The sequence below is a fragment of the Dipteris shenzhenensis genome, chromosome 14, assembly GCF_047967505.1.
Source record: "Dipteris shenzhenensis isolate YYH24624 ecotype China chromosome 14, Dip_SZ_1.0, whole genome shotgun sequence".
Taxonomy (NCBI): Eukaryota; Viridiplantae; Streptophyta; class Polypodiopsida; order Gleicheniales; family Dipteridaceae; genus Dipteris; species Dipteris shenzhenensis.
In genome coordinates this window covers 43,093,201-43,117,691 of record NC_141609.1, presented here as the reverse complement: position 1 = coordinate 43,117,691, position 24,491 = coordinate 43,093,201, and the positions used below count along the sequence as shown (strand labels likewise).

The window sequence follows — 24,491 nt, the reverse complement described above, 5'->3', positions numbered from 1 at the left end:
ATAGAAGGTCAATGGAATGGAGGAGATGGAAGGTCACCTTCGGGAGGAGGAGGAGATGGAAGGTCTCAAAGCCATGGGTTAAGGCTTAAGAATCCAATAAGGTGAATTGATTAGCAATTCAAGAATCAAAGATCCACCTTCAGATGGGGAGTGGTTGAGGATGGTCATGCATCTTTGCCCGTGCAAAGCACGGGTTCAGTACTCGTAAACTCCAACCCTTTAACCCATTAAAGGCTAGCAAAATGCTTGCATTCCTAGTTCTTGGACTAATCTTAGTCCCTTGTGGGTGTCCCCACAGTTCCTTTTACCAATGCAAAGCAAAAGTAAAACAATAAAACTTATTCTTATTTAACCATAGTCAACATTGTCTGCCTGAAGTCAATTCCAATAAAGATTGTACTTTATTTCTTGAGAGAAGTACCAAATGGTGACAGATCTGTCAGGAGGGGATTGCATAGCCGTGGCAGCCCTTGTGGAGGCGCAATTGGGCTGGCCAGTGTGGGGCCCTGCGTGGCCACCCTTTGGTGCTGCAGCCCCAGGCTATATATGGGTAGAGGTGGGCCGACCTGATGGTCGACCACCTAGGCTGCTTGGTGGGGGCAAGGGGTCAGCCCCCTATATGGCTGCAGATTTCTAGAGGGACAGTCCCCCTTGCCACTCACTGACACTAAGGTCTGGTATGATTGTGCACGCACACTTTATGACATCCCAAATCAGCCAGTCCCTAACCTCTCACATATGCCATGCCCCACATCCTGCACCCTCTTCACTAGGGAGGGGGTAAAGGATGCCGTAATGAAACTTCATAATGACCAAGTGAAGGATCATGAGGGACTATGCATTGATTTCATTGCATATGGGATTAACCTCCTAGCCCCGATCTCAGCAAAGCTCTTTAATGAGGCTGTTTGTTTGGGGTTTCCACACACCTTGACCATTAATACTATCTCACCCATCCACAAGGCAGGGGATCCCATGAGCCCGGAGAAGTACAGGACCATCATGATTGGACATGTCATGTCCAAGATTTATGCATCAGTACTTGATTCCGAGGTCAGCAGATTTGCGGAGTGTCGAGGACTTAGAGGAGCAGGACAGGTTGGATTCTGGCTTGATCACGGAACCATGGACCACATTCTCACGCTAAGATGTATCATTGAGGAGGCGAGGACACGGAAGCAGAGGGTTTATTGTTGCTTTGTGGATTTCCGCAAGGCATTTGACACGATTTCGAGAGCTCACCTCATACGGCGCCTACATGATTTGGGTTATGACCAGGAGATCATTTGGGCTGTCATGGCACTTTATGAGAGAGTTTCAGGCAAAGTCCGTGCAAGGTTAGGGTGGACAGACGAGATCATGAGCACTATCGGGGTCAAACAAGGGTGTCCGTTATCACCTATCTTGTTTGGCCTCTACCTTGACGAGCTTGAGATAGTGTTGCAGACACATGGAGGTAGGTTGCTCTCTTGCGGGTACGTTGATTTGGATATTGCTTTACGTAGATGACGTGGCTCTCTTGTCTTCCTCAGCAGAGGGGCTCCAGAGACACCTTGATGCACTACAGTCCTTTTGCGAGTCTCATGATCTTCAATACATCTCGAGCCGTCATGCGCCAGGAGCAGTTCACATTTGATGGGTCACTTTTGAGATAGTTTCATCATACACTTATCTTGGGGTTGTCTTTTTCGGATCCATCTTCACTATGAGACCCGCGATGCAGGCTCGCTTGAGTGGAGGATATGCTTCATTGGCCATATTAGAGAGGCAATGCTTCCGCTCGCACTTTCAAGATCCTTGGACCAAGGGGATGCTTTTTGACTCCTTGGTCCTTCTAGCGGGGATGTACGGCAGCCCATGTTGGGGGCGAGACTTGTCGGATAGAGAGTAGGACCATGTAGAGCGGCTACAGGTTCTCATGTTATCACGGATGATTCGTGGTAAGCCATCCATTCCTCATTAGATCATTTAGGCTGAGTTTGGGTCACCCCCATTACAGCTAGATGCTGTATTTCAGTTCATCACGTATCTGTACCGAGTCAGGGAGTATGGAGATTACACCTCTGGGTGTAGTAGGCTACCATGGCTAGCACTGTCCTCTTCTATGGCATTTGCGGCAGGAGGGGACCAGAGGTGCTGGTATGCATGCACAGAGAGATGGTTTGGGCGACTGGGGCTCCACATGGATAGACTACCTCCCTTTCAGTACAACATGCATGCTCCGTTTTCTACCAGGTTATCCGTGAGGATCTCTTACAGTTACACACATTTCGGACGTGGTTGGGATTGAGTGAACTCCCAGTGAAGGTTAGCTTCTATAGAGATCACTTCTTACATATCACAGTTGAGGGTTTCAATGACCCCGTAGGATACACACAGATCTAGTTACCCCACTCACTGAGGATCTCTATTGGGCAGGTCCGGGTCTCTTCACATAGACTACATATTGAGAGCGGCGGAGCTGGGCGACTACCCAGGGAGAGGCGCATATGCACATTATGTGACATGTAGGAGGTTGAGACAGAGAAACACTTCATCTTCAGGTGTCCTATCTACTATGAGATCTGAGGGCGTTTCTATTGCCTCTTCAGAGATAGCTATGGGATTTTGGCCCGATTCCTCTCCTACCCAGACCAGCGATGTTTGGCAGGTTTCATTCATGAGGTACTCAGATACCGCGAGAGGATACTTCGAGCACGGAGACAGGAGCAGACTTTTTCCTTGGCTGATCCCTCTTAGAGCTCTATCACGGAGTTTTTTCAGCCAGATCACATGGACCCCCATGAGACGAGGCCTCGACATGATCGTGACTCGGAGCTAGTGACCCGACAGCTCAGAGAGAGGGTTGACACACATATCACAATTGGGGACATCCCCTCCCTGTTTAGAGTCGGAGCCTGATCGACAGGGGTCACGGTAGCCCTGATTAGATGCAGAGCTATGACCAGGAGACGTGCCAGGGCTGCATCTGTGAGTGGCCGACAGCACTCTATCGCCGATTTCATGCCCGCATTGCCTCATCCACCCTGATGTTTTGATGACGATGATGATGATGATGATGATGATGATGATTGATATATAGTCGACCACCGACATGACTACGTCGTACTTAGGACTTAGTACTACCATTCTGCATTTTTTGCATTTTGCATTGGTGTGGATGCTCATTTAGTAGCTCCATCACCACAGCTCGTTTGTACCAGATTTTTCTCAGTCTCATAGACCCATCGGTCTTCCGAAGACTTTAATAAACTCTTTCGTCGCTCCGCCTTTCCTACTGCCCACGTGCCTCCCCTCCTCCTGCCTGTTTTGCCACCCCTCCTTGGCTGTTCCGCCTCCCTTGCTGGCTGCTCCGCCACCCCTCCACGCAGCTTCTCCTCTCTCCTGCCCACCTGCCTCCTCTCCTTGCCTCCACCAGTACACCCCCTTCACCCTCCATCTGCGCAGCTCCTCCATCCACGCAGCTCCCCCCCTGCCAGTCTACTCTCCACCTGCAGCTCCCATTTGCCTTCTCCTACCCTACTTCACCATTCACAGTGCACCCCTTCATCCATAGGTCCCCCATCCCCCCCCTCCTCGTCACTTACAAGACCACAATGGGGGGGCTCTGCTATACGGTATGGCCCAACTAAAGAGCCCATTACACCTGCGAAAACAAAAATAACAGAGATTTATTAGTTGCAATCTCGAAAGGGGAAAGAGAAAAGGACATTGACAAAACAAGCTCAAAAAGGAAGATAAACCTCAACATGTTCAACTCAAAATTGAAGATGTCAATAAGCGCTTCAATCGTGGAGATGATAGCAACTTTTAGGAAACCAAACCGGTTTAAGGATAATAAAGGGAAGGGTAAAGCTCTTGTAAGAAATGTGAACAGCCAATCACGTCCTGGATGGGTGCAATTTCTTTCTATGACGGACGAAAAAGGAGGGTGACCTTGTCACCCTCGAAATCTACCGTGACTATTGAGCCAATAGTGAATGCTATCCATTCAGCCAATACCTTTGGGCCTCATGATCTTTTTAAGGTGTATGTATTTGTGAATGGACAAAGAATAGTGGTTCTCCTAGACGATGGATGTAATTATGACTTAGTGAGTGATAGATTGGTAAAATTACTCCATCTTAAATAAAAAACATGTCGCTCTCAGGAGCTTTTAGGGGACTCAATGAAGAAGACATCCATAGTACGGAATATTCATTTTTGTATACAAAAATATAGAGATCGAAGGGGTTTTCTAGTAGCTCCTTTACAAGACGTTGACATGATTCTAGGTAAACCATGGCGGTATGATTTTAACCCTACTATTCAACCTCATACTCATTATTGTTGCTTTGTACATAAGGATGAAAACATAAGGATCATAGGGGATTGAGACGTGTATACAATCTCATTGATTACTCCTACCCAAGCAAAAAGATTGGTAAAAAGAGGGGTAGATTGTAGTCTTGTGTATATACGGGATTCACGAGATCTTCATATCTCAAAAGAAGATCGGAAGAGAAATGAGTTCCTTAGAGCTTATGAGGATCGATTTTCAAGAGATGACTCATTCGAATTGCCTATGGAGAGAGAAGATGATCATGCCATAGACTTAGAGCAAGGAGCTTCTCCTCCATGTAGAGCCCCATATAGGATGAGCAGGATACAAATGGAGGAGGTAGAAAAACAAATTGAAGATCTATTGCAAAAAGGCTTGATTTGACCAAGCAGTTCTCCATTTGGAGCACCTGTATTATTGGTCAAGAAGAAGGATGGATCATATCGTGTGTGTATAGATTACCGTTTTGTGAATAAACTTACGATTAAGAACTGGTATCCGATTCCAAGAGTGGATGATTTATTGGATATGCTTAAAGGTGCTAACGTTTTAGCAAATTGGACTTGAAATCTGGTTATCATCAACTTCGTATGAAAGCTGGGGATGAACATAAGACTTCTTTTTGCACTCTCACTGGACATTATGAGTTTTTGGTCATGCCTTTTGGCCTAACTAATGCTCCAGCCACTTTGAGTAGGTTAATGAGAAGGGTTTTACGACCCTACTTGGGGAAATTTGCCATAGTCTTCTTTGACAACATTTTAGTTTTCAGCCAGAATGAGGAAGAGCATAAGGATCACCTTGCTAAGGTGATGGAGCTCCTAAGGAAGGATTGATTGTTCCTAAATACCAAGAAGAGTGAGTTCTTCAAGACAAAAATAGAGTATTTGGGACACCTTGTGTTTGCTGAGGGAATTCGGGTTGATCCTAAAAAGGTCAAGGCCATAATTGAATGGACAATACCCAAAAATATGCATGAGCTGAGATCCTTCCTAGGGATGTGTAGTTATTATCGCAGATTCATTAAGAATTTTGCACATCTTGCTTCTCCACTAACAGATTTGTTGAAGAAGCATTCCTTGTATGAGTGGGGAGAGAATCACCAAGTAGCTTTTGAGGAGCTTAAAAGAACATTGGTCACTGCACCAGTGTTAACACTTCTGGACATGGACAAAGAGTTCTTTGCTGTATGTACGGATGCAAGTGGTACCTCAATTGGGACAGTGTTGATGCAAGGAGGGCATCCCATTGCTTATGAGAGTAGAAAACTTCAAGGGGCTGAATTGAGATATATCACGTATGAGAAGGAGTTACTGGCAGTCATTCATGCTTTAAAGTTATGGAAGCATTATTTATATGGTTCTGCTTTCAAGATTAAGACCGACCATCAAAGTATCAAGCACTTGTTTTCTCAACCCATTGTTTCTTCAAGGAAAATCAAATGGGCTGAATATTTTCAATCCTTTGGGCAACCAAATATTGAATATCAGCCAGGAAAGGAGAATTTAGTAGCTGATGCTTTGAGTAGACGGCCCCAAGTTAATCACATTTCTGTGATTAAGGAGAAATCATTAGGAGCAATGGTTGAAGCTTATCCTTTAGATGAGGACTTCGCTGACATTCATGGGAAGATTCAACGTAATGAGGTCAGGGGTTTAGAGGCTTATTCCATCGTGGATGGATACTTATTTTTGGGACGTGCCATGTGTACCTGCCTATTCCCTCGAAAAGGTGGGAACACATTACAATGGATTTTGTGTTAGGTTTCCCCAAGGTTGGTCAGTTTGAGCAGATTTTCATTGTTATAGATAGGCTGAGTAAACAAGCTCATATTATTCCCTGTAAAAAGGAGTTGTCTGCTCCTGAAACAACAAGGTTATTCATTAGGGAAATCTTTAGGTTACATGGGTTACCAAAATCTATTGTATCTGATACTGATGGCCATTTCATTAGCAACTTTTGGACAGCCCTATTAGAGAATCTCGGAACCAAACTGAAATTTACTGCAGCCTTCCATCCTCAAGGAAATGGACAAAGTGAGAATGCCAATCAAACCATAAATACTTTACTTCGAGCTTATGTCCATGACCAACCTAGAAGGTGGCCAGAGTTCTTACCCATGTTAGAGTTGCTTATAATAACACTGTACATACTTCCACCAAGAAAGCCCCATTTGAAATCATCTATGGGCAATGTTTACCCACTCCAATAACACACTTGGGGGAGCGAATTTTTGCTGCTGACCAGTTTGCTGAGGATATGTCACAGGTTATTGAGCAGGTAAAAGACCATATTAAGAAGGCCCAGGTTCAACAATCCAAGGCAGCCAATAAAAAAAGAAAGAAGTTTATTACAAGGAGGATGATTGGGTTTTACTGAAGATTGATAAAAGAAGAATCAAGTCAGTGAGAGGAAGTACAAAACATGTCAAGTTAGCACCGAAGTTTTATGGTCCATTTCAGATTTCAGCAGCTTTATATCCAGAAGAAGGATCCAGAGCCTATGAGCTGAAATTACCAGCCCCTTGGCATATGAAGAATATCTTTCATGTGAGCAATTTGAAGAGATACCATGGCGATACTTCTGCATTTTTGGATACTCAGCATCAAGAAGAACCTGAACTTGAAGATGGGACTGAAGTTCTTACTCCGGAGCAGATCGTGTACCATAAAGAGAAGAGTACTCATGGAAAGAAGAGATATATGTATTTACTGAAGTTTAAAAACCAGCCAGCTAGTGATGCACAATGGATGGAAGAAGAGTTCTTTACAGATACTCGCAGATTATAAAGAGGCGATGCAATTGCAGAAGTAACAAGAGAAAGTGCACATAAGAGGAAGAGACAAGCAATAATCCAGAAGAGGACTTCTGCTCATTCAAGCAGAAGATCATGACAAGAGAAATGATTATTTAGTTAATTAACAGTCATTACAACCTTATTATTGCTAGGCGCCAATTTGATGGTGCGGTTATATGTTTGTATTTATGATCAATCAAGCGGTGTAAATAGTACCGCCAAAACTATGTAACATTGGCCAATGATTAGTAATAAAGATGTGCACACACGTGTCTAGGTCCTAGGGGCAATAAAGGGAAAGGGTGCATTAGAGTGCATTGAATGGTAGGCGCATGGATCATAGGATACGGGTAGGTGTAAATGGGAAGATGGAACTTGAGTGATCTCAAGGGACATTAATGAAAGGGTATCACCCTTTCATTATGAATTTCACGTAGCATTCTCTCTACCACATTGCATTCATCTGCCATCTCTCTCCCACCTTGCATGTAGGTCGAAATAGAAACAAGTACTCTCACAAGAGCGCTCTTCCCCATTGGAGGGCCAATTGGCATTCAAATTCTGCATGCATTGCACACATTTGCATTCCAAAAAGTTTCGTTTTTCACAGCATTGCCTCCCCAATCTAGCTAGCGAGGCATATTCTTTGCTCAGAGGAGCCTGCATTGCCGGTCTCATGGTGAAAATAGGTCCAGAAAAGAGAACCCCTAGGTAAGTATATGATGAAACAACCTCGACCGGTGACCCATCAAACGTAAACCGCTCTTGATGCAACATGACCCAAGATGTATTGAAGAGCATGACCTCAGTTTTACCAAGGTTGACCTTCAGATCATACGACTCACAGAAAGACTGTAGCGCATCCAAATGTCTCGGGAGCCTCTCTGTTGAGGACGATAGGAGTACCACATCATCTGCGTAAAGCAATATCTGAATCAAAGTGCTAGTGAGAGAGCATCGAGGCCCCCCTAGTGTCTGCATGACTACCTCAAGCTCATCGATATATTGGCGAACAAGGTGGGTAATCAAGAACATCCTTGTTTGACTCCAATCGTACTCATAATATTATCCCATCTGTCCACCCAGCTCCTGTCTAAATCTTGCCTAAGACTCTCTCGTAAAGTGTGATAACAGCCCATATGATCTCCTGATCATAGCCCAAGTCTCGCAAAGCTGGATGAGGCGGGCTCTAGGAATTGTGTCAAAGGCTTTGCGAAAATCCACAAAGCAATAATAAACCCTTTGTCACTGTGCCCTCGCCTCCTTAATAATACATCTGAGCGTGAGAATGTGATCCATGGTCTCATGATCGTGTCGGAACTCGGCCTGTCCATAAGCTCTAAGCCCTCGCATCTTTGCGAATCAATTGACCTCAGAATCGAGCACTGATGCATAAATCTTGGACATAACATGCCCAATCATAATGATCGTGTAGTTCCCTGGGCTCATTGGATCCCCTGCCTTGTGGATAGGTGCGATATTATTAAGGGTCCAAGTGCGTGGGAAGTCAAGGCAAACAGCTTCATTAAAGAATTCAGCACATAGCCCCTCATGATCTTTCGCTCGGCCGTTATGAAGCTTCATCACAATGTACTTAACACCCCCCTTAGTGACGAGTGTATAGCAAGTAGGACGAGGTATGTGTGAAAGGTCAAGAGTAGGCTGATTCGGGATGTCATAAAACATGCGTGCATAGTCATACCAAAATTTAGTATCGGTGATACATGAGGGGGACCGTCTTTCTAGGAATCGCCGCCAAAAGTCTTTGGAGTTGTTACTAAACAAAGTGCTTAATAATTCCTCCTCGTTTCGGTGGATAAACTCTTGTTTCTTCCTACGAACCAATCAACAGTACTCGCGTATCGTTTCAGGTTCTGTCAGGAGATTATGTTTGGTTTTGAATCTGAGTTTGGCGGCGCAAAGCCTTACACTCATCATCGTACCAACTGTTGCAAGGGACAGTCCCTAGTGGCGGTGGACGAGTAGAGTGGGTAGTGTGAGGGAAAGCGCAAAGTGCAGCCTCATGAAGTGAGCGGGTGATTAGGCTAGCTCGATCTTCTAGTAGGGGTATAAAGTCAATATACATGAGGAGCGTATAAAGGCGTGCTGAGTACCTAGGTGAAAGACTACAATCGAGTTGTATGTCCTGGTAAGTGCTGTGAGTGATGGGGGGTTGAAGGGTATTGTGAGGCGTGGGAGAGAGATACAGAAGAAGAGATAGGCATGGTTAGCCCAAGGGGGTAGTGGTGCAATGGAAAAGTCAGTGATGCATGAGGCAAAGGTAGGAGATCCCATGATGTAGTCAACAAGGGTGGAGCCCCCTCCATGATGGAAGAAAGTAAAACCGCTCGAGGAAGGCCATCTACCAAGACCATTATAAATAATGAGATCATGCATACTCCCGAGAACTAGCAATGCCTGCCCATATAATGTGACAGGGGCTCACCTATCTATTGAGACTCGCTCCAAACTTGCATCCTCTAGGTCAATATCTGGCAGCATAATAGAATCATTTCTGAAGTCAAGGAGTGATACCTAACGTGTCACTGTTCTCGCATTGAAGTTCCCAACCAAGAGGACTTCCCCGCGACTCATGAAATCAACATCCTGGTAGAGAGCTGTGTATGGTGATGTGTCAGTCTCCTCTCGGACATCTCAGGCAAAGTGTGAGGTCTCAGGGGAGGAAGTAACATACTGCTATGAATAGATCCTGGCTATCCGTGTGTCGAATCCGGATCCAAAGAAACCTAGAGTGTGGGTCTCCTTCTCTATTGAGATGGCTCCCAAAAGATAAGAACTGTAGAGAACTGCTACTCCACCGGACCCTCGTACTCCTCCAGTGTCCCTCGTGTCATCTTTGTATGCCGCCTCCCAAGTATAGCCACTAACCACTAGTATAGGACGCTCTAGACTCTGATGTGTCTCCATGTAAAAGACTGTCACGACTTGTATATGATTCCGAGAAATTCCCTCGTTCCGACCATAAGGTACCATTAGAGTTCTAGATGGTGCAGGAAGGGTCTCAGATGTCTGAGTCCCATAGACCCCACTCCCTATGTGGGAGAGAGACCTTGTGCCCGATGGGGGCTGGTAAGGAGTTGCCCATCTCGTACTACCGTCGACTTCAAATCCTTTCGGGCCTTATCTCGCTGCTGTAACAGAATGTCTCTCCTCTACCTGCAAGGGGTGAGATCCTCATGCATGGAGATAGATGGGTGATCTCGTAGAGCGGATCTACGTCGCAAAGCTGTGAATCGCGCATGTGCATCATGAAAGCGTATAATGAGGGGCTGCTCTCGGTTTGGGTCTCTCCCAACTCGCCAGGCCCTCTCAATGTGTCATCATGCTTCAACATGTATCCACTTGCTTGGTAATACTTCTTTTTGTTTTTCAATAGTATGCTTATTAAGAAATAAAACGTTTTCCTACTGTTCAGTTACAGTCAATGGGGACTAGGTCTAGCATTTGAGGGTGGACCCCCTTGCTTGGGGTTCTGGGCATTAGTGACCCACAAGAGTGATGGGCTCTCTTTGAGAGGGACATCTGGAAACCACACCCCACCTGAGTACCCAAACATGGGACCAATCAAATGCACAGATTGCATACTGACCTAGGAACCATTAAAGAGAATGTTCCCTGAGCTTTGGGTGTGGGCCTGGCAACATGCCAAGAGTAATGGAGATACAAGATAAGACGACAAACAAATGAGCTCAGTATGGCTCAATTATGACCTTAGAGTACGTCAGTAGATAGTCCAAGCTGTTAGGAACCCGTGGGTGCGATCAGAATTGAATTCTGACAACTTTGAAATTTTAGGGTTTTTGGGAGTGACACATGGCAGACTGCCACATGGAATCTGAGCTGGGAGGTCAGTCCACCTGTCCCACACATGTGGCAGCATGCATGGCAAGTGGCAGGGCATGCAGGCCAAGTGTCTGACCCCAAATTTGGCAGATTTGGGGCAGGTTGTGGGCTGTCCTCTTTGGGACTGCAGCCCACCAAAAATCTGGGACAAGTGTCCACCTTCCACTTTGGGCTTGGGGGGGGGGGGGGGCTGAGCCTATAAAAGAAGGCCTCTCCCCTTCATTCCCTACATGAAAACTTTTCTTCTCCCTCCTTTTGGAGGATGCAGCAGAACCTCTCCAGCTCCTTGGGTGCAGCCAGCTTCTCCCCTAGGCCATTCTCTCACCTCAGCATTACTTTCTCTCTCTACAACAGCACACACTCTCTCTACAGTTCCAGCCCCTCCTCTCTAGAAATCTGCCCCCTCTCAGCTCTTCTGAAACAGCAGCAGCATCCTCTCTCCTTCTCCTAGCCTGGAGCAGCCACAGCCCCTTTCTCTCTCCTGTTGCAGTCTTTCTCTCTCTACTGCAGAATTTCTCTCTCTACTGCTCCAGCCCCTTGCCCTTGCAGAAATATTCCTTTCTCTGCACCTCTGGAACAACAGCAGCTCCTCTCTTACATCCCCTCCCTTGGGATCAGCATTGGCACTCTCTCTCTACAGCTATCACTCCATAAAAGCTTTCTCTCTCTAGCCTACAAGCTGTTTTTCTAAGCTGTTCTCATTCCAGCCCCATTTCCACACTCTCCTCACCCAAGGGAGCTTCAGAGGCATCAAGGACTTCATCTACAAAAGGGTCAAGTCACGAAGGGAGTCTGTATTGTCAAGTTTATCTCATTTACAGCACTATTTCATGTTGTTTCTACTATCTTTCTAGAAACTAGTGCTTGCCTCTAATGTTGAATATAAGTGGTGATTGTTGCAAGCTTCTTCCTTGTGGATTGGGCAAGCCAAGAGTTGAAACCTAAGCTTGGAGTCCTCTTTTTTGTTGTCTACCTTGTACATGTGCTCTTGAGTCTTGTATCTAGGTCCTAGGCTTTCACTGAGCTCATCAGTTTGGAAGGTGCATTGCACCTTGGTCTTGTATCTCCATTTTTAAGAATAAAGTGAGCCTAGATAAAGGGGGGGGCCTGTCTTGCCCCCTCAATCATATTGCAATTTCCAATGATGTCACTTTGTGTTTAAGCTGTATAAGTCTTAATTCCAGCTTAATTGCAATCTCTTAAGTTCAAGTATATGTGTTTGGCAACTCGCAATCATTTCATTCAAACGCCTCTGCAAAATCCGGTGTCTGAATTGATAGAAAGCACCGAGTAGTTTACATTCAATGCCATGCTCTGCTACCCCTAGAGTAGTGTGTTAGAATTATAGATATAATTCAGCAGTGACCAATGTAATATAATAAGCTAGTTAGGGGCACTTTTCCCTCTTTAAGAGGTTTTTCCCCCTAACCGCAGTTAGTTCACTAACTATGGTTAGTGACTACTAAGGTGTTGTCACTAGGACAAAACCTTATCCCTCTCTCATTGAGTTGTACTCTACACACTCTACAATTGCAACTTAGCTTTCAGCTTCCAAGCTTCCAGCTCTCACTCTCTCTTACTCTCTCTCACTCACCATCTCCTCACATTTGGTATCAGAGCATAAGATCCAGCTCCCTACGCATTCTCCGTTCAGCTCTAGCTACAGTCTGCTACACCTCGTCCGTACAGTCCGTACGATTGTACGGAATCCTGTTGTACAGTTCCACCGTACAGCTCAGCTCCCGTACAGTTCCGTACATACAGCTCGTCGTGGTCGTTCGTACAGCGCGTACCATACTGCTCGTCTGTACATCTGCGTACCGTACCTGTTCATCGCACAGTGCAGTACATCGTGTACCGTACCTATCTTCGTACCTACGTACCGTACCTGTTGCAGCCGTACTTACATCACCTTCCGTACGAAGTTGTACATGCAGTACCTGCTATCGCTGTACTTGCGTGTACACATTGTACAACAGGTAGTTGTACCTGTTTTCGTACAAGTTCCTATTTCAGTACACCTTGTCATCGCCGTACGGTTCTGCGTCATCAGTACTCTGTTGTACATCCGCACGTGTGGAAGATTTGTACCTGCAGATCCGTACAGGATTTCCTTCATCTGCAGGTTCACAGTTACTTGCAAAGCAAACTTTGCAGATAGATCTGCAAATTTGGTCTAAAATTTGGGGCTTTTGTTCAGAAATTGCAAATTTGGGGCTTTTGGTGAATTTGCCCCTTTCTGATTGCAATTTCAAGCACGAAATTTGGGGCTTTCAGTTTTGCAGTACAATTTCTTGAAGAAATTTGGGGATTTTGTAATTACACTGCAATCTTGCAGTAAAATTTGGGGCTTTTGCAAACAGAGCGCAATTCTTGCAACATTTGGGGCTTTTGATCAATTTGCCCCTTTCTGGTTGCAATTTCAGGCCTAATTTGGGACTTTTGTGTTGGGAGAGCAATTTTTGGAGTATTCAGTTCATACTGTCTTTCTTGGAGTGTTTTGCAGCACTTTTGGCAGATTCTGGAGAGTTTTTGATGCTTGGACAGATTTTTGACAGTGCAAGTACATAAATCTAAGTTGCATTTACAGCCCGTGCTTGGCTGTGTTTTTTGGGAGTTGTGCATTTCATTCCCAGTAAGGGAATTCAGTTTTGTATCTGCTTCAATCTCTTTCTCAAATATGGCCCATCAAAATCAGAATGACTTCCAGTTCGGTGGTCTTTCACAGGAAGACAAGTTGGATGGTACCAACTACCTCTGGAGTTTCATGGTACGCAATATTCTGATTTCTCGCAATTTATGGGATTATGTCAATGGGGATGAGATCCGACCAGCAGATATTGCACCTGCTACCCCTCCCCAGCAAGGAGGTGGAAGAGGTCGTGCACAGGGTGCAGCTGCATGACAAGTTGTTGGTGCAGCTACAGTCACTACTATAGAGCAAAAGAGATGGGATTCACAGGATGCCTTAGCTTTGTCATGCATCTCTCTTTCAGTAAAAAGATTTATCATTCCGCATATCCGGTCGTGTAAGACCTCCAGGGCAGCGTGGGATATTTTGGAAAGCATGTATGCAGCTCGGAATGATGCAAGGGTATCTTTCTTGAAAAGAGAGTTGAGTAATACACATATGGAAGAGGGTGACTCCATGTCAGTCCACCTCACAAAGCTACAGGATCTCAGAGAGCAATTGTTAAACATAGATGAAATTATTCCTGATTCAGAGATGATAACAATCACTCTGAATTCTCTTCCTGAGTCTTATCTCAGCTTTCATACCTCGCTGAACTTATCATTGAGGGGGGGTGCAAATCCTCACTTTTCATGAGTTGATAGGACTTCTGCTTCAGGAAGAGCAGACTAGGAAAAATTTGGCTTCACGTGCAGGTGAACAAGCCATGCTCTCAAAGTTTAAATCAAAAACAAAGGGACAGGCAAAGACATCAGTAAATCAGCCTTCCAGTAGGTCAGGACAGCCTTCCCAAAAGGCTAAAAATGATGCAAGTAAGCCCAAGAAGAAGGGTTTTTGTCACTACTGCAAAAAGCCAGGTCATCACATAGCAAATCAAAAACATTCTATGGTTGATGCTTTGCCTCTCTTGGAGTCACCTCTCCCTCATGCGTGTGAAGGGTGCATATTTGGGAATCCCTTCAAGAAGGATGGTGCAGTACGAGCTGTTTGGAAATTACAGCTCATTCATAGTGATGTGTGTGGTCCAATAAGGACTTCTACATTGGGTGGTTATCTCTATTATGTCACATTTATTGATGACTACTCAAACTACACTTGGGTCTATGGTTCAAAGAAAAAACAGATGTGTTTGAGCTTTTCAACACTTTGTGGCAAAGGTTGAGAATGAAACAAGACTCACGGTTTAGATCCTATGCACAGATAGAGGGGGGGAGGTATATGTTGAGATTCCGCATCTCCAGGCGTGGCCAGCCGACCAGCCCCCATGCAGCAAGGGGGGCCAGAGGGGGTAGGCTGGCCGACCAGCTGGTCGGCCCAGTTGGCCTGACCGACCAGGCTGTTCGGTCCAGTCAAACTGGCCGACTCCCCCCCTTGGCCTGCCTTATAAAAGGGCCTCCTTCCCTTCATTTCCTCTATCACTTCTTGCAGCTCCTCAAGGCTCCAGCATACAGCCTGCTCCTGACCATCCCCTCAGAGCCCCCTCTCAGCTGCTCAGTTGGCTGCCCACACTCCCGCAGCAGATCTTGCCTCTTCAGGGCCCTTGCCTCCCCGCTCCAGGCCTCTGCCTCTTCGTTTCAGGCTTCTCCTGCCTCCGTGCTCTCAGGCTTCAGCTTTCTTGTGTTCCCCCCTTTTTCTCTGCTTCAGTTCAGCCTCTCCAGCAGCTCCTGTTTTCTATCTTATTCAATATATCTTGTATTTCAGTTGCTGCCCTGGTTTAAGGGCTGATTTACAGCAGATCAGTGGTGGTACATTTTGTTATCTCTAGTGTTCTCTGTGTGGCTCTATAATTTCAGTTTGTTTGCATCTTCCGCTGCCATTTTAATATGGTATCAGAGCACCAGGTTACTCTCTGATCTGGGAACTTCTATATTGATGAAGTTGAAGAAGTTTGTCCTCCACTGACTACAGAGCTTTCTTCTCCCCTCCCTATATATATATATTTTGTTATTTTTTCCTCCCGTACCCCGGGCTATCAATAGCAGCCTACTGCTTCATCAAGAGCCCTCCCCCCCTTCCTTCATCGCGCATCGGGTCGGCTCCCGTCTTCACCCGTACGACTTTATTCAGGGGTTTCTGGCAGAACTTATTGGCTCTTGATCTTTGGGTTCGATTGTTGAGATTGGCCCTGTTCTAGACCTTGATCTTTTCACCAGCCCCGTTCTCTTCAGCCCCTTGTTGCTGTCCATTCCCTGTTTTCAGTTATGGCTGATGAAACAAAGGATTCTACTCCGGATCTTCGCGTATCCCCTATGTCCAGTTTCTTTCAAGAGTCTGACAAGCCTGTACGTATTCCCACTCTTCCTACATTTCCAGATGCTCGGCAGTTAGATGGGACCAATTATTCTCTTTGGAAAATTCAGATGGCGTCTGTATTGGAATCTTATGATCTTGCTGAGTTTGTTGATCCCGGGATCCCTCGTCTGTCACCTGAGGAGGAGCCACATGCTTCTCTTATCTGGGATAAATTGAATGCTCGTGTACGCTCGTTCATCTTTCTCAATTGTCAACCAGGGGTTCTCAATCATATCAAGCTTACTATGGATCTAAGCCCGATGTTTCCCATTTTCGAGTATTTGGCTGTGATGCTTATGTTCATATTCCTAAATCTGATCGTGGAAAGCTTGATCCTAAGTCCCACAACTCTTGTTCGTAGGCTACAACTCCGTCTCCACTGGCTATCGCCTCTATGATCCTCGCCGCCGCATTATCTCCGTGAGCAGGGATGTTCTTTTCGACGAGCAGGTCCTTCCGACATCCTCCGACTCTCCTCCTGTTCTTGGAGATCCGTCCGATGCCCCGGAGCCCTCTCTCCCTCCACCTGCCTCGTCCCCCGGTACATCACCTCCTATTCTCTCTCCTCCGCCTCCTTCTCCGGCTCCACCCTCGTCTGCTCCTCCTTTGGAACCCCGCTCGGTACGTGTTCCGCGATGGCTCATTGATACTCTCCGCTCCTCCGGTCTTGAGGATCCCTACTCCGAACCACCCCCTGATGATGGGCCTCGTCGCTCTCATCGCCATCTCCCACCGTCCTCTTCTGATCCCCTTCATGTCAATTATGCCCTTATGTCTCGCATCCTCGCCACTCGTGAGCCCACTACCGTTCCTCAGGCGCTGGCCCAGCCTCATTGGAAACAGGCTATGGAAGCGGAAATTCATGCTCTTCTTCGGAACCACACCTGGGACCTTGTCCCTCGTCCCTCACATCGTTCCGTCATTGGTGTCCGGTGGATTTTCAAAACAAAATACGCCTCTGATGGTTTTGTCGACAAGTATAAAGCTCGGCTGGTGGCTAAAGGCTATGCCCAACGACCCGGCATCGACTATGGGGAGACCTTTGCACCTACCGCCCGGATGAGCACCATCTGCACGATCCTCGCTCTTGCCGCCCACCATCAGTTGCCCATCTTTCAAATGGACGTCAAATCTGCATTTTTGAATGGTGATCTTCATGAAGAGGTATATGTGGATCAGCCGCCCGGCTTCATTGATTCTCGTTCTCCTTTCATGGTCTGTCGCCTTCGCAAGGCTCTCTACGGTCTCAAGCAAGCTCCTCGGGCCTGGAATCAGCGTATTGATACCTTCTTCTGCCGCCAAGGACTTCTTCGCTCTCTGGCTGATCCCAATCTTTATCTTTTTCATGAAGGACAGCTTCATACCTTCATCATTCTTTATGTGGATGATTTAATCCTCACCGGGAGTCATACCAATCATATCCTTGCCATTAAAGTTGCTCTTCAAACTGAATTTGAGATGACGGATATGGGCCTTCTCCATTTTTTCTTGGGTCTTGAGATTTGGCAGACTAAGAGGGGGTATTTTGTCTCTCAGCAACGCTATGTTCAAGAGCTCCTCGAAACTTTCCACATGGCTGACTGTCGGCCCATCACCTCTCCCATGGATCCCAACGCTAAACTCTCTGCTTCTGGGTCCACTGCTTATCCTGATGCCTCCCTCTACCGCCAGCTTGTTGGATCTCTTCTTTGGCTACTTAACACTCGACTGGATCTCGGCTTCTCTGTCGGCACCCTCAGTACCTTCATGCACACCCCTTCGCTTTCTCATTGGCAAGCTGCTCGACGTCTCCTCCGCTATCTTCAAGGGACCTCTACTTTCGGGCTCTTTTATGCTGCCGGTGGTTCCTCTCCTTCCCCGCTCACTCTCCGAGGTTGGAGTGACTCCGATTGGGCTGGCGACCCCGATTCTCGCCGCTCTACCACGGGCTATGTTTTCTCCTTTGGCTCTGCGGCTATCTCCTGGTCCAGTAAACGCCAACCCACGGTCGCCCTATCTTCCACCGAGGCTGAGTATCGGGCTATGTGTAGTGCCACCTGTGAGGCTGTGTGGCTTCGACGCCTTCTTCTCGATTGTGGTTTTCAGCAATCCACTTCTACCACACTTTTTTGTGACAATCAAAGCTGTATTGCCCTTGCTCGCAATCCGGTTTTTCATGCTCGGACAAAACACATTGAAATTCAGTACCACTACACGCGAGAGAAGGTTCTTGACGGTACCATTGTGCTCCTCTTCAGCACCACTTCCGACAACGTCGCCGACATATTTACCAAATCTGTTTCTCCTCCCCTTCTCCAACGTCATACCAGCTCTCTGGGTCTTGTGCCACACCCTGGAGCTGAGAGGGGGTGTTGAGATTCCGCATCTCCAGGCGTGGCCAGCCGACCAACCCCCATGCAGCAAGGGGGGCCAGAGGGGGTAGGCTGGCCGACCAGCTGGTCGGCCCAGTTGGCCTGACCGACCAGGCTGGTCGGTCCAGTCAAACTGGCCGACTCCCCCCCTTGGCCTGCCCTATAAAAGGGCCTCCTTCCCTTCATTTCCTCTATCACTTCTTGCAGCTCCTCAAGGCTCCAGCATACAGCCTGCTCCTGACCATCCCCTCAGAGCCCCCTCTCAGCTGCTCAGTTGGCTGCCCACACTCCCGCAGCAGATCTTGCCTCTTCAGGGCCCTTGCCTCCCCGCTCCAGGCCTCTGCCTCTTCGTTTCAGGCTTCTCCTGCCTCCGTGCTCTCAGGCTTCAGCTTTCTTGTGTTCCCCCCTTTTTCTCTGCTTCAGTTCAGCCTCTCCAGCAGCTCCTGTTTTCTATCTTATTCAAGATATCTTGTATTTCAGTTGCTGCCCTGGTTTAAGGGCTGATTTACAGCAGATCAGTGGTGGTACATTTTGTTATCTCTAGTGTTCTCTGTGTGGCTCTATAATTTCAGTTTGTTTGCATCTTCCGCTGCCATTTTAATAGTATATGTCTCATGAATTTGAGGCTTATTTGAAAGAGAAAGGCATCACACATCAGCTTACAGTGAGGCTTACCCCTCAGCAAAATGGCAAAGCTGAGCGGAAGAATAGAACTCCTATGGAGATGGATAGATGCATGCTCACAAGCAAAAAGTTGCCTCACAGGTTTTGGCTTGAAGGTCTCATGTGTGCCAACTATGTTTTGAATCGGGTTCCCACTAAGGCTTTGAAAACAAAGACTCCTTATGAAGTTTGGCATGGAGAAAGTGGAATATTTTTGTGTCTTTGGATGTGTTGCATACGCCCATGTGCTTGTTGAGTTTCGACACAAGTTGTCAAACAAGGCACTTAAATGCATATTTGTTGGGTATAGTGTAGAGAGCAAAGGGTAAGTCTCTATAACCCTGCTTCATGCAAGATTTTTGTCAGCAGAGATGTAATCTTTTTAGAAAATTCAGCACATACACAAGCTGAATTTAATGTAGCAGCTTCGTCTACATCAGATGATGTTTTTGAGGGATTAATACCCATTGCTTTGGGTTCCGCATTTGACATCCCTGCTGAAAATCAACATTTACAGCAAGCTCCTCTTGTTCCACATGCCCCGATTCAGCCACCAGCTGATTTAGTTCCTCCATAGGAAGTGGAAGATGCTGTCAGGCAAGAGATTACAGAAATACACGTAGCCAAATCTGTTCCCAATCGGGCGCTCCAAACTCTCAGGGAGAGTAGGCTTGATGCTCCTTTTCTTGGCAGAACTTGTAGTGCAGCAAGGCATGAAGGGGGGGCTCTTTCTATTGAATTAGATTATGCAGGTACTCTTCTTGATGAGGAAGAGCCTGATACTTTTGAAGAAGCCAAGGATAATGTGCACTGGATGCAAGCCATGCAAGATGAGTTGCAATCCATTGAGAAAAATAAGACCTGGAATCTTGTGGATTTGCCACCAGGAAAGAATGCCATGTAGGTACCAGATGGGTTTTCAAAGTAAAAAGGAAGTCAGATGGGTCCATTGACAGGTACAAGAAGGCACGGCTGGTCGCAAAAGGCCATGCTCAGAAGAAGGGCATTGATTATGAGGAGACATTAGCTCCTACTTCCAGGATGACCACTATCAGATCAGTTATTGCTATGGTTGCACATTTTGATTGGAATGTTCATCAGCCGGACATAAAAACAGCTTTTCTAATAAGGACTTGTTCGAAGAGGTTTATGTCAAACAACCTCCTAGCTTTGAAATTTCGGATAATGCATATAAAGTTTGTAAGCTGAATAAAGCTTTGTATGAGCTGAAACAAGCCCCACGTGCATGGTACTCCAAGATTGATGCCTATGTGACCAGCAAGGGGCTTCATAACAGTTCAACTGAAAGTACTCTCTACATCAAGAAGGATGGGTGGGATATTTTGGTCATCATTCTTTATGTAGATGACATGCTGCTCATAGGGTCACATGGAGGAAAAATTGCAGATTTAAAAGCTGAATTGAAAGCTACATTTGACATGTCGGCAAATGTGGGCAGCTCGTATGACTTGCGACTTCTGCTATCCATTCCAGTGACTTGTGTACTTCGGCCGACCTGGTTAGTCTCTTGTCGTTTCTATCTCCCTAGCATATGGAGTTGTTCATGACTTGGGTGCACATGATGATTGTTGCTTTCTTGTGTTCATTCTCTGGACTTCTCTTCCTGACGTGACCATCCCCCTTGCATAGGGCACTCATATAGTGCGATTCATTGCATTACAGCCTCGACACCAGCACACCCTTCCATAGAGCTTACTACACCCGTACACCCTTTGTGCTCCTCACTCTAGTGGCTTTTGGCCTCCGGTAACACCTTCGGAAGAGATAGCCACAGTTCCCCCCCCCCTCTCTTAGACACCTAGGGTCTCCACAACGAGACGAAACAGAAAGGTTTGTGGACTCAGGGAAGGATTTCGACATGCTTATCAGACTGATGAGCCCATGATTGGGACAACCATCAAATTTTTATTGTAGTGCATGTTTGCAGAGCGATTTTGTCAAAACCAAGGCAAAGGTCATCTGGTTAACTCACATGGACAAAGTTACTAGGCCATTATTCCTTGATTTGGGGGAGGCAGCTAGGTTGTGCCATGAATTCTTCGAATGCCTAGTGGAGAAAATTCATGGGATTCAAAGAGAGCAGACCATACTCAAGAGGAGGACCTACCACCTTAAGAAGTCACCCACGGCCTTAGAATCATTGGACTAATCAGACCAAGGTAAACTCACGCAATGCCAAATTCTACAGTTGCATTCACTATTGCAGTTTGGGCATGTTCCTGGATTCATCTAGGTATATGCTTATGCCGTATTAGTGGACATGTAAATTTCACCTTGTATAGTTTCGTCCATGTTGCGGCCTGCTGATATTGCAATAATTCTTTCTATCTTAAGCGGTCCGTTGCCCTATCAGCTTGATTGTCTAAGCATTATCTTTGCTTAAATGCTCGTTTGGGAGAGACTAAAATGAAATCGGTTAGTCTTCACAAGCAGTTGTAGTTTGAATGAAAAGATTGTGGATTACTTTTTCTCCTTTAGTGCTAGCCTTCATCATGGCTGAGTCTGCCCTTCACCTTCGGAGTGCCGACAGAAACACAGTATGAAGACCTTTGTATAAATGGATGCTCAAGTATGTGTGGATGTGTGGATTTCTATGTGTGAGAGCATATGTTTATACTATGGTCTACACCCACTGTTGGGCGTGGGGATGTTATGGTAGCTAGTCCCTGCTATGCGTGATGGAGTTTATGGTTTTCAACCTTGTGACTATCATGAGATTGAAACTGCACTATGTTATGTTTTTGGAGGATGAGTTTGGGCATGTTCTTGGGTTCATCTAGATATATTGCAGTTACACTGTTGTGAACTTAACCAGAATGCACAATTTATGAGATTTTAAAATGTTTCAAGAAAGAAAAAGGTGATTACCATCTTTAAGAAGCATAATGCAAAAATACTCATCCTTGTAGATATTGTTTCACCAGCCACGTTCTATATAACAGGGATGCAGATATGATTGAAGGTTAAGTTGTTGACGGGATTTGGAAACCTGAAGGGTTTCATTAGGAAGTTACGAGTTGTTTAGGAAACACTATTCCTATGTGAACTCCTGTGGCCAAACCCCCATGATCAATGAGAGAGATAGTTCAAAGAGAGGTGATAAGTGGTAATCATCTATTCTTTGGGGTTATCCGTTGAATAACCTAACGAAAGCTTATGTAAAGAGCTGAGGCGAGTTTATATTTGTGTGCTGTATTGTTTCTTTCGGGACTGGCATTTACCCCATGGAAATTGCTAATAATGATTTTGAGGGACTATTTCAGGACCTTTTGTGAATTTCTCAAATTAATGAATACTTTGGGTCCATCTGAGCTATATGGTCATACAGTCTTTTGTCATAGTAATTTGTGCAACACCTTCTTGGATGTCTTCCATTTTTGAGCTTTATCTGGCGATTTTTTCGATTGTTTTGCTCTGTTTATTGTATATGTAGGTTGAACTACCAAACTCTCCAATTGGTGAGGGAGGAAGGTATGAAGCTGCAGTCAAAGATATCCGTCCTTCTTTGGACTGGTCTGTAGAACAGCTTTGGACTGTACCATTTTTGAAGGTAATCAAATGTATGTACTTCTGGCTCGATATCAAATCTGTTTTGAAGATCTTTGTGACTGCTTCTTTAAATCTGTGCAACCACAAGGGGACACAGCAAGAATTATTTTGAATTCCACATACATAAATAAGAAGTATACATACCTACATATGTTTCTAGACACATGAGAAGTATGCACGTACATACAGGCACATATGTAGGTTTTTATACGCATACGAAATGTATGTTTCTATAGGCAGATAAGAAGTATGTCCGTTCACAATGCATCCGTGCATATGCCACAAGACCCATGTGCACGTGCATGCGCACATGCACACAAAATCAACCAACCAAGAACCTAATGATTAAATTCCATGCTTACGTGCACACACTAACGGCTGCGTATGCACGTGTACATGCACACATGTGTGTGCGAACTTTTGTTTCTGCGAATCAGGATGCTAGAACATTGATTTATTTGTCTGTTTCTCATCTTGCAGTCTTTTTCAAACAATCAAATGGGAGGTTTTGCACTAAACCAGGAATCTAGTGGCTGGACTGGTCTTTGTTATCAACCCGAGACTCTGAAGAATGAGCGTTTTTTCATAGCTAAACAGGAGCCTTTGATGACCACTGTTGTTAGAGGCGCTAACTTATATGTGGACGAGGAAGCAGAATTGAAGAGGAAGGCATGGTTTTCCGAATGTAATTACATGTTGGAGGGACGTATAACACCAGATGGGGGGCCGTCCACTGACTCATACAGATTTGTTGAACCTGCAGAAGCCATTGCGCTGGATGTTCCCTTCACTGTCTCAGGGACACCTCTGATGGGGAACTCAAGCTTGTCTTATCAGGCATCCATGTCACACAAACCTGGCACAGAAAGTAGTGCTAACACAAGAAACACTTTTCCTTTGATGAACAACTCTCTTCAGAGAGATCAGTTAAATTGCTTATCCAAAGAGTGTGCAGACGACTTGTTGGAGGTGAAATTTATTGAACGTGATAAAAGGGGAAAGGATTGCGAGGAAGTGAGGACTGATCAAACAGGCCGGCTAAGGGCAAGTAGATTTAAAGAGATTGATCATTTCACAGTGCAAATTCAGGAGCATGAAACTGGAAGGCAAACCATGGAGTCTAACATATTTGAGAGGGGGGAGAAAATGGGGGCAATGACTTCAGACAACAGACATTCCTCTGATACAGGGCGTGTCTCTCCGGGTGTTTCTAATCAAACTGCCAGAGCACTCTCTGATGAAACTATTGATATTCTGGTTAGCGATGGCAAATGCCTGGATGTAGATGACCTTAGCATTGGCTCATCAATTGTTGCTTTAGAGGAGCTGGTCAGCAGGGTAGTCTGGCTGAAAGGGGTCTTGCAGCTAGGTTTGAAAGGTTGGTCTCAAGAAAGACATAAAAGGAAGTGGGCGTTATGTGAAATAGAAGCTCCACTAGGTGGCAATTTTGAACAGGATGGGAAATATGGATCCCTTGAGCAGGGTTCAAAAAAACCAGTGTTGAAGGGCACACTTGGAAAGCTTGGCAAGTTCACATTATGTAGGGAATAAACTCTTAGCTGGTCTTTCTCTGAGGATCGTATCTCGAAGGAGTGAGCCGCCCCTTATCTGAGTTCTGGAAGCCTTGTTCTCGTTAGGGTCTCTTCATGACTTGCTTGCTAATTCTTTACACCTTTTAACAAAGTTTTAATTGAGAATTGTCATTTTTTTAGAACGATAAGTCAAGTACAAAAGATGTGGAGCTCAGAATAGAGGTAGGTGTTTCTCTTGAGATGTGGCTGCTAATTTTTGTGGTGTCCCCCTGCTGCAAACCAACCTGGCAATGTTTTCCTCGAGCCATCATCAATCCTCCAATCACAAACATGATGCTGATCTTGTTATATTTTTAAATCTGGGTAGCTAAGTTGTAGACTGAAGCTTTGTAGGGGATATTTGCGATCA

The 24,491-nt window shown here is 45.6% G+C and overlaps 1 protein-coding gene across 1 annotated transcript in view; it reads left to right on the top strand.

Moving 5' to 3' along the window:
- Positions 1-24,101, top strand: part of LOC147894671 (uncharacterized) — a 44,676-nt gene extending 20,575 nt beyond the window's left edge. The window contains exons 5-6 of the mRNA XM_087385354.1: positions 22,435-22,551; positions 23,031-24,101. Of these exons, the coding sequence (XP_087241480.1) occupies positions 22,435-22,551; positions 23,031-24,101 (1,188 nt within the window). The remainder of the gene's footprint in view (positions 1-22,434; positions 22,552-23,030) is intronic.
- Positions 24,102-24,491: the final 390 nt, after the last annotated feature.